We start from the raw sequence: 10,820 nt of genomic DNA, 5'->3' as shown, positions 1-10,820 counted from the left end.
CTTTTAGGTTCTACAGTAGCTCTTTTTTTCAGAGTGTAGGAGGTGCCATGTAATAGAAAGGTAGATTAAAACTAACAGCAGAAGGATTGCACCTCCTTTCTGACGTCATTGATGACTGAACTAATATTGTCGTTGAGGGATGAGCATCACCTGAGATGCAGGAGAATAGCTCTGCTCAGTGTTATCAAACCGACTGGGGCTTGAAAACAGTGCTCAAGTACCAAAAGTGGTCCCTGTTTTTTGTGTACCGTCGTCAAATTGTGTACTATGTCATCCATTTTGTATGATACACTATAAAGTGCATTCTGAAAGTATTCAGACCGCTTTCTTTTTTTTCTACATTTTGTTACGTTACAGCCTTGTTCTAAAATTGATTAAATTGTTTTTCTCCCCTCATCAATCTACACACAATAACCCATAATGACAAAGCATGCACTGTATACAAAAGTATGTGCACACCTCTTCAAATGAGTGAATTTGGCTATTTCAGCCACACCCACTGCTGACAGGTTTATAAAATTGAGCACACAGCCATACAATCTCCATAGATAAACATTGGCAGTAGAATGGCCTGACTGAAGAACTCAGTGACGGCCTCCCGAGTAGCGCATGTATGTTACGTCCTGCAACAACAAAAACCGTTAACATATGATACGAAATGGATGACATGTTACAAATCCAATTAACTATATGTTACCTATTTGTTTTGCTTAGATCCTAGTGTGCGCCTTTATTTTCAAATTATTTATTTTTACCCCATTTTCTCCCCAATTAGTAGTTAGTCTTGTCTCATCGCTGCAACTCCCGTACAGACTTGGGAGATGTGAAGGTCGAGAACCGTGCATCTTCTGAAACCCAACCATGCCGCACTGTTTCTTGACACAATGTCCACTTAACTCGGAAGCAAGCCGCACCAATGTGTCGGAGGAAACACTGTAAACCTGGCAACTGTGTCAGTATGCACTGCACCCAGCCTGCCACAGGAGTTGCTAGTGCACGATGGGACAAAGATATCACTGCCGGCCAAACCCTCCCCTAACCCAGGCTACACTAAGCCAATTGTGCGCTGCCCCATGGGTCTCCTGGTTGCGGTTGGCTGCGACAGAGCCTGGACCCGAACCCAGAATCTCTAGTGGCACAGCTAGCACTGTGATGCAGTGCCTTAGACCATTGTGCCACTCTGGAGGCCCAGAGTGAATCTTTAAGTGGAATTGATTTAGTTCTGATAGGTGGGTAATTTGAGAATGAGAATTTAGAGGCAAGATTGGATGTAAATTGGGGCCTTGATTCCATTCTGAAGCCTTACTCTGTTTTCCATTAGAGGAAAGGAGAAGAAAGCATGTTTTTTGTGTGCAATGGAACCACTCCTATTTAAACTTGTACCAAGGTTCACCGGTTTGTTCTCAAATTCTGTTCTGTTCAAGAATCTGTTCTAGAATCAGTAATACTCTTTAGAGTGTAGTTGAATCGATATTAATGTTCTTTCCTCCAGTTGTAACTAGGTGCTGGGTTGTGGAATGTGGACACCTGTGGTTTCACACATTCAGTGCTAACAAAAGACAGTTGGGATGCTATTATGACTGAGGGCCAATAATCATATAAAGTCATACAAATCCTAACACCAATACACTTCTTTTGTTCTTTAAATCCCTTGAAATGTCACTATGCTGCGTAAGATTAGGAGTTCTGTTTTCCCATGAAAGAATCTGCAAGGGACTGAGTGAACTGAATGTATTTAAATGACATGTAACTATGATACCAATAAAGACGTTTATTTATTGTAGACAATTTGTGAAGAAATGGTGTATACATTAGGCTACTATTTCTAGATCATATCAATATGACTTGCGCCTACTCATACAGCATAGACTTATTAATTACTACATGCACTCAACATTATAGTTTGTGTCATGGAGAAAAGGCTAATCGAAAAAAAATCAACGCTCAATTTCAAGTGAATTTCACCTCTGATCCAACTGCTCGTAGCGTCTTTCAGAGATGACACTTGGCTATCAAAAGGACAACCTCGGATTCAATTGCCATTTGTCATCATCCTGCAAACATCCTATCTATGCTCTTTCCCTCTTTTACTGTAGAGAGCATTGGTGGAGGACGGGTGGGCAGACATCAGAGGCTCCGCTTCCCCTCCCTCTAAAAAGCATTGTTGATCTAATATCAATTCAAGGGCTTTATTGGCATGGGAAACATGTGTTAACATTGCCAAAGCAAGTGAGGTAGATAATATATAAAGTGAAAAACAATAAAAATTAACATTAGATATATCACCTAGAGTGAGAGAGGAAGGCGCGTCTACTTCTCACCATTGTATCCGCATTTTCTGTAGCGCAGCTTTTGATCTGCAAATGCTCGAAGGTGCTACCGTCTTTGATATAGATACATTCACTTTTCTCTTGTGGAACATGAAAAAGCTCTACGCATAGCCTGTGTTATTCATTGTTATAACATTGTCAATGACTTTGGCGCGTATTCAGATGTATTACACTTGATGGCTCAAAATATACAATTAATTAGGGACTTTACATTTTACATCTTGCTGATGTGGACCCCATGAGTGCTTATTCAGTGCCCCAATTGTTATAATCAAGTGTCATTCCACAAGGATCTGGGAATGTGCCAGTTCTTAATCATCTTGCAGTTTAATTCTGGGCATTTTGCGCTTCTGGTTATTATTAGGTATTGGTAGCATCTTTAGCCTAGGCCCTGTCTATCGAATAGCTTGAAGATAAATGACTTATTTGATTATTATTCGGGAATCGCCTATTAATAGGGTCGTATGAGATATATCCTAACAAACTAATCATTTGAAGGCATAGGTTGCAACATTGATCCATGTTTAAAATCTAAGAAAACACTACCAACTTCTACACTTGTTAAGGTTTTTGTCAAATTCAATAGTTGCATTTCTCTTTCCCGCCGGGTGTAGACCTGGCCTGCATGCTGTTAATTAAAGTGGGAGGACAGAAAGGCTCCGGACGCGGTGAGGGGGAAGCTGAAAAGCCCCTCCCCGCAGACTGTAGCCTACGATGCGATGGTGCTTTAATTTCATTGTTTGAGAGGAGCGACGCTCGGTGTACATCTGCTGGGATCAAACAGCCCCGAAAGAGATCCCCTTTTGTCATGGAAATCAGACCCTGACTCTGTCACACGTGGGCTTCAGAAATGCTAAGAAGTTGAACATCCAGCCAGGACTTGTAATACAGAATAGAACGGGTCAAGGAGATGGCGAGGACAATCTGACCAGTGTACGATAGGACTCTCCACGTTTCACTCTCTGTGCACAGTCAATGCGCTGTAGTCAACAGCATATGCAGCCGCATATGCATTTTTTTTGTCGCGCTTAGAAGTAGGCAAGAAGGTTGAGTTTGTTATTCTTCTGAAATGGCAATCAAGTAATTTGCGGTAAATGTAATTCGCTCTGTATAGAATACTTTTTTTTGTTTTCAATGTATAGAAACTATATTTATCACTGTTCTGGTATCGCGTAGCCTGTTTTTCAAAAATGCTGGATTTGGTTCTACGGATGGTTTTCTGTGCGCTGCTCTGTTCTATTTCTGCGCGCGCATCCGGGTGCCCTCTTCGTTGCGAATGCTCGGAAGCTGCTCACACGGTGAAGTGTGTTTCCAGAGACTTGCGGAGTGTCCCGCCTGGGATACCAGGGTACACGAGGAATCTGTTCATAACTGGAAACCAGATCAGCAGAATTGGACCGGAATCGTTCAAAGGGCTGGACAATATAACAACGCTGTCACTGAGTAACAATAGGTAAGAGAAACATTGCCAAGCGGGGAAAAAAAGTCTGATTTCTGCCCAAGTTTATATATGCCTCATGATTTGAAGTGTCAATGTATTATTATAGCAAAAATGTCATAGAGCTTGTCTGTCAATATTTTCGCACACTTTTGAATGCATCTTAACATGAAGCCTTTGATGAATGGCATCCTGTTATGTTGGGTAAACTTGAATAAACCGTGTGCTTAGTATTGTTTTTTATTTTATTTATTTAACTAGGCAAGTCAGTTAAGAACAAATTCTTATTTACAAGGACGACCTACTCCGGTTGTGATACAGCTTGGAATCGAACCAGGGTCTGAGGTGACGCCTCTAGCACTGAGATGCAGTGCCTTTTTAATTTTATTTAACCTTTATTTAACTAGGCAAGTCAGTTAAGAACAAATTCTTATTTACAACGACGGCCTACACCGGCCAAACCCGGACGACACTGGGCCAATTGTGCGCTCCCCTATGGGACTCCCAATCACGACCGGTTGTGATACAGCCTGGATTCAAACCAAGGTGTCTGTAGTGACTTAGACCACTGCGCCACTGTTATTATAGACTATGAGTGACTATGCATCCTCTGCTTCCTCTGTATCCCTCCCTCACTGCAGGATAACAGAGGTAGAGTCTCAGACTTTCTCTGGGCTGCGTTCCCTCCGGTCTCTGGACCTGAGCTCCAACCAGCTGGCTGTCATCAACCCAGAGGCCTTCACTGTTCCGGGCCACACTCTCAGGGAGCTCAACCTCAGCCGAGCTCTCTACAACCACTCCTCTCTCATGAACCTGGCTATGTCTCTTCGCTGGTCCACCCTGGTTGAGCTCCGGACCTTGGACCTGTCAGGTAACAGGCTAATCTACCTGCCCTCTCACACCTTCTCCTACCTGGGGGGCCTGCGGAGGCTCATCCTGGCCAACAACTCCCTGGTGGCCCTCTACAATGGCACCTTCTCTGGGCTGGACTCTCTGGAGCAGCTGGATCTGACCCTTAACGCTCTGCGGACTGTCCAGGAGGAGGGCCTGGCTGAGCTGGCCTCTCTGCCCCCCGGGGTGAGACTCCTTCTCGGGGAGAACCCCTGGACCTGTATCTGTGGCATGGAGCCCTTCGCTGCCTGGCTCAACTCCTCCCAGGGACATGTGGGAGACGCAGAGGGCCTGGTGTGTGCCTTCCCCTCAGACATGAGAAACACCTCTCTGCTGAGGTTGGCGGCTGGACAGGCTGGGGTGGGCGGGGACGGGGTGGCGCTGGGATGCCACAGGGTGGGTGAGGGGGCAGACCTGGCCCTCCAGACTTCCTACGTGTTCCTTGGGATCGTCCTGGGCTTCGTGGGACTCGTCTTCCTCTTGGTCCTCTACCTCAACCGGCAGGGTATCAAGAAGAGGATCAATGACATGCGGGAAGCGTGCACTGAGGTGTTGGAGGGATACCACTACCGCTACGAGCACGACGCCGACCCCAGGCTCTCACAGGTCTCCACCACAGCAGACATTTGATGATAAGAGGACACTCCCAGGGGCTTCCATGATCCTTTTTTCATAATCAAAAACGTTTTTTCTATTGCATTTATAAGTAGATAAGATCATGTAAAAACTGTACATGTGAATTGTATGTAAATTTAAACATACAGTAAGTATATGACTGAGTTTTATTATTGTTCCTAGTAGCCTTGTCCATGATTAAAGCATGCACTGTCTGATCTGTAGTCCTTCACAACCAGTCCTCACTTTCAGTCTACACATCGTCTGAGACTGGGGATTACCCATGGCTAACAAATGGGCATTGACTGTGAAAGAGAACTGTCGTATGGATGGGGGACTGACTGACTGTTCTTCTACATAGATTTCCCCCTCTTAAAAGTGGGGCTTCTCTGTCTGTCCTAGAATGAAGTGTCATGTGAAGGAGTGAAGCTACATTTGGACAATATAATTCATGTATGTTATGATTCTTGCAACTGAGAACAGATATGGATGAATATACTTAATTCACGAAGCTGAAGTAAATGAAACTGAAGACTGTTCTTAAACATTTCACTTGCTATGACTTTACTTAAGTATTGTTCTTTGAGAGGTCTTGTAAATGTATATACTATCGCTACCAAGCTCACATACAGCATAATTAATCAGCTCATGAGTTGCAAGTTGTGTGACACCAACCCCTGTGAAGCTTATGCACAATGGCCATGTCTGAAATTGCACCATATTCCCCTGTATGGTCCCTGGGCAAAAGTAGTGGACTTATAAAGGGAACAGGGTGCCAATGGGACGCAGGGTTCAATGAGAGATTGTCTGAGGGCCAGCTCACCCCAGGACTGAGGAGCGTTTCTTTGGTCTTCTATCCCTCTGCCCCAGGGTGCCTGAAATGAATCCCAGCAGATTAGTCTGCATAGCATTCCAAAGGGAGGAGAACCTCTCCTCTAATCTCTCCTAAAAGCAACTCTTTCTCTCTCTCAATTCAAAGGGCTGTATTGGCATGGGAAGCATATGTTTACATTGCCAAAGCAAGTGAAATACATAATAAACAAAAGTGGAAAATAAACAAATCAGAAATGAACAGTAAACATTACTCACAAATGTTTCAAAGGAATAGAGACATTTCAAATGTCATATTATTGCTATGTACAGTATTGTAACGATGTGTACATAGTCAAGGGAAAAAATAAATAATCAGAATATGGGTTGCATTTATAATGGTGTTTGCTCTACACTGGTTGCCCTTTTCTTGTGGCAACAGGTCACAAATCTCAATGTTGTGATATCACACTGGTATTTCACCTAATAGATATGTGAGTTATGAAAGATAAGATGAGAAGAAAAAGGACTGTTCATTCAGTTCACACTGCACAGCCAAAGTCATCCAGCAACGGAAATCTCAAAACACTCTTTCATGAAAATGTGCTTTGTTTTAAGTTCTCTAGTTTTATTGTCATGATGATGAGAACCAGCATGAGGCTGGAGCTATAGGGCTGTAACTGAGGCTGGGGCTGTAACTGAGGCTGGGGCTATAGGGCTGAGGCTGGGGCTATAGGGCTGTAACTGAGGCTGGGGCTATAGGGCTGTAACTGAGGCTGGGGCTATAGGGCTGTAACTGAGGCTGGGGCTATAGGGCTGAGGCTGGGGCTATAGGGCTGTAACTGAGGCTGGGGCTGTAACTGAGGCTGGGGCTATAGGGCTGAGGCTGGGGCTATAGGGCTGTAACTGAGGCTGGGGCTATAGGGCTGTAACTGAGGCTGGGGCTATAGGGCTGAGGCTGGGGCTATAGGGCTGTAACTGAGGCTGTGGATGTAACTGAGGCTGGGGCTATGGGGCTGGGGCTATAGGGCTGTAACTGAGGATGGGGCTATAGGGCTGGGGCTATAGGGCTGAGGCTGGGGCTATAGGGCTGTAACTGGGGCTGTAACTGAGGCTGGGGCTATAGGGCTGAGGCTGGGGCTATAGGTCTGTAACTGAGGCTGGGGATGTAACTGAGGCTGGGGCTATAGGGCTGAGGCTGGGGCTATAGGGCTGTAACTGAGGATGGGGCTATAGGGCTGAGGCTGGGGCTATAGGTCTGTAACTGAGGCTGGGGATGTAACTGAGGCTGGGGCTATAGGGCTGAGGCTGGGGCTATAGGGCTGTAACTGAGGATGGGGCTATAGGGCTGAGGCTGGGGCTATAGGGCTGTAACTGAGGCTGGGGATGTAACTGAGGCTGGGGCTATAGGGCTGAGGCTGGGGCTATAGGGCTGTAACTGAGGATGGGGCTATAGGGCTGTAACTGGGGCTGTAACTGAGGATGGGGCTATAGGGCTGAGGCTGGGGCTATATGGCTGTAACTGAGCCTGGGGCTATAGGGCTGTAACTGGGGCTGTAACTGAGGCTGGGGCTATAGGGCTGAGGCTGTAACTGAGGCTGGGGCTATAGGGCTGAGGATGGGGCTATAGGGCTGAGGATGGGGCTATAGGGCTGAGGATGGGGCTATATGGCTGTAACTGAGGCTGGGGCTATAAGGGCTGAGGCTGGGGCTTTCGGGCTGTAACTGGGGCTGGGGCTATAAGGGCTGAGACTGGGGCTGTAACTGAGGATGGGGCTATAGGGCTGAGGATGGGGCTATAGGGCTGTAACTGAGGCTGGGGCTATAAGGGCTGAGGCTGGGGCTTTCGGGCTGGGGCTGGGGCTATAGGGCTGAGGATGGGGCTATAGGTCTGTAACTGAGGCTGGGACTGTAACTGAGGCTGGGGCTATGAGGCTGGGGCTGTAACTAAGGCTGGGGCTATAGGGCTGAGGCTGGGGCTATAGGGCTGTAACTGAGGATGGGGCTATAGGGCTGGGGCTATAGGGCTGTAACTGAGGCTGGGGCTATAGGGCTGTAACTGAGGCTGGGGCTATAGGGCTGAGGCTGGGGCTATATGGCTGTAACTGAGGCTGGGGCTATGAGGCTGGGGCTGTAACTGAGGCTGGGGCTATAGGGCTGAGGATGGGGCTATAGGGCTGTAACTGAGGCTGGGGCTATAAGGGCTGAGGCTGGGGCTTTCGGGCTGTAACTGGGGCTGGGGCTGTAACTGAGGCTGGGGCTATAGGGCTGAGGATGGAGCTATAGGGCTGTAACTGAGGCTGGGACTATAAGGGCTGAGGCTGGGGCTTTCGGGCTGTAACTGGGGCTGGGGCTGTAACTGAGGCTGGGGCTGTAACTGAGGCTGGGGCTATAAGGGCTGAGGCTGGGGCTATAGGGCTGTAACTGAGGCTGGGACTGTAACTGAGGCTGGGGCTATAAGGGCTGAGGATGGAGCTATAGGGCTGTAACTGAGGCTGGGGCTATAAGGGCTGAGGCTGGGGCTTTCGGGCTGTAACTGGGGCTGGGGCTGTAACTGAGGCTGGGGCTGTAACTGAGGCTGGGGCTATAAGGGCTGAGGCTGGGGCTATAGGGCTGAGGATGGGGCTATAGGGCTGTAACTGAGGCTGGGACTGTAACTGAGGCTGGGGCTATAGGGCTGAGGCTGGGGCTATATGGCTGTAACTGAGGCTGGGGCTATGAGGCTGGGGCTGTAACTGAGGCTGGGGCTATAGGGCTGAGGATGGGGCTATAGGGCTGTAACTGAGGCTGGGGCTATAAGGGCTGAGGCTGGGGCTTTCGGGCTGTAACTGGGGCTGGGGCTGTAACTGAGGCTGGGGCTATAGGGCTGAGGATGGAGCTATAGGGCTGTAACTGAGGCTGGGGCTATAAGGGCTGAGGCTGGGGCTTTCGGGCTGTAACTGGGGCTGGGGCTGTAACTGAGGCTGAGGCTGTAACTGAGGCTGGGGCTATAAGGGCTGAGGCTGGGGCTATAGGGCTGAGGATGGGGCTATAGGGCTGTAACTGAGGCTGGGACTGTAACTGAGGCTGGGGCTATAAGGGCTGAGGATGGGGCTTTCGGGCTGTAACTGGGGCTGGGGCTGTAACTGAGGCTGGGGCTATAGGGCTGAGGATGGAGCTATAGGGCTGTAACTGAGGCTGGGGCTATAAGGGCTGAGGCTGGGGCTTTCGGGCTGTAACTGGGGCTGGGGCTGTAACTGAGGCTGGGGCTGTAACTGAGGCTGGGGCTATAAGGATTGAGGCTGGGGCTATAGGGCTGTAACTGAGGCTGGGACTGTAACTGAGGCTGGGACTGTAACTGAGGCTGGGGCTATAGGGCTGAGGATGGGGCTATAGGGCTGTAACTGAGGCTGGGACTGTAACTGAGGCTGGGGCTATAAGGGCTGAGGATGGGGCTTTCGGGCTGTAACTGGGGCTGAGGCTGAAGCTGGGTGTGCATGTGGCTGAGCCAAAAGCAATCCCTCCTCCTTGAAGACAACAAGCCATTCTCTTTAAAGGAAGGAAAGCCTGGCTGGAGCTGCAGCTTTTTATGTTTAAGGGACATTTTTCAGTGATAAGATACAGATGATTCTGGAATGCCAACAGCAGAGCAGGCAGCAGTAGTTTCATTGAGAGGCCAAAGCCTGTTCTGCTCTTTTTAACCAGTGCCGTGGAGGAACTGTTGTTGTCTTCCTACAACAGAAATATACTATTTGTTTTACACTTCAATTATATTTAATTCCTCTACTGTAAACCGTGTTTCTGACTAATTTGTGAAGTGATAGTTGACTGAAATGGGTTGGGCGTACACATGAAGGGGGTCTGGGTCTCTTTGAGATGTGCTCTTTGTCATGATCTGCGATGTTTCTGTCATGATAATTGGTCCCAGGTTAATGCTCAGTCTGGTGTGGAAAAACTAGAGGGAGAATTTAACAATAAAGAACACATTTCTTATCGATTTCTAACTCCATTTGATGCTTTCGTTTTGATTGCATGTTTTTTAGTTGAATCAGAAAGCCTGCACATTGTGTCGAATCCTTTTCACCAAACTTGAAATTCTCTAGGCATATTTGAATGAGGTTTTCCTTTTTTATATATACTTCAGATAAAAGCCTATAAGTGTCCGCCTGGTTTTGCCATAGCCCTGGTCAAAGATAGCGTGCTATGTAGGGAATAGGGTACCAGTTCAAACAGACACAATAACTTCCTAAAACAAGAAGGTGCTCTACTCTGCTGTGGTTGAATTGAACAGAGTTTGACATTCCTTTCTGACTCTGCTGGCTCTCATCACAGTGTTGTTCCTCATTATCCTCCTGCACAAAAGCTGACTCACTCCCTCTGTGGCCGTGGTGATGTAGGACGTGTCACAGAGAAGGACCTAATGACGAACAAAGCTCCACTGCTAATTGCAGGGAGTGCTGAGAGAGAGAGAAAATAACATGTGAGAGAGGTGGAGGGAACTAGAGAGAGAGATGGGGGGGCGTGGGGGTTGTGCCTATCCTTTATCATATTGAAATGTTATTCAAATCTCTCTGGTAGTAATAAAACAGCATTGGTTACACACTTAGAGTCAGACAATTGTGCTGCATGCTAGAAATGACAAAATAAAGTATTATTGAAAGGTACAGTATTTTTTTTAAGTCTGTCTATTCATTTATGTTCATGGATGGTACTGTGAAATTGGGCAAGTCTTCAGGCCAAACAAGTGAATTGTGTAT

The 10,820-nt window shown here is 47.4% G+C and overlaps 1 protein-coding gene across 1 annotated transcript; it reads left to right on the top strand.

Annotated features, from left to right (window-relative positions):
* The first annotated feature begins 3,075 nt into the window (after positions 1–3,075).
* Positions 3,076–6,144, top strand: LOC135549062 (trophoblast glycoprotein-like). The gene is made up of 2 exons (XM_064979128.1): positions 3,076–3,783; positions 4,410–6,144. The coding sequence occupies exons 1-2, from the start codon at positions 3,521–3,523 to the stop codon at positions 5,287–5,289; spliced, it is 1,143 nt and encodes a 380-aa protein (XP_064835200.1). The 5' UTR covers positions 3,076–3,520; the 3' UTR covers positions 5,290–6,144.
* The last annotated feature ends 4,676 nt before the right edge of the window (positions 6,145–10,820 follow it).

The sequence above is a fragment of the Oncorhynchus masou genome, chromosome 12, assembly GCF_036934945.1.
Source record: "Oncorhynchus masou masou isolate Uvic2021 chromosome 12, UVic_Omas_1.1, whole genome shotgun sequence".
Lineage (NCBI taxonomy): Eukaryota > Metazoa > Chordata > Actinopteri > Salmoniformes > Salmonidae > Oncorhynchus > Oncorhynchus masou.
Note: the sequence above shows the minus strand (reverse complement) of the source record. Positions and strands in the feature narration are given on the sequence as shown.

What these genes read in the sequence shown, in the direction of transcription:
- LOC135549062 (XM_064979128.1), top strand. Translation starts at nt 3,521, where the DNA reads ATGCTGGATTTGGTTCTACGGATGGTTTTCTGTGCGCTGCTCTGTTCT. An exon ending in CTGTCACTGAGTAACAATAG is followed by an intron (nt 3,784 to 4,409) that starts GTAAGAGAAACA and finishes CCCTCACTGCAG; the next exon opens with GATAACAGAGGTAGAGTCTC.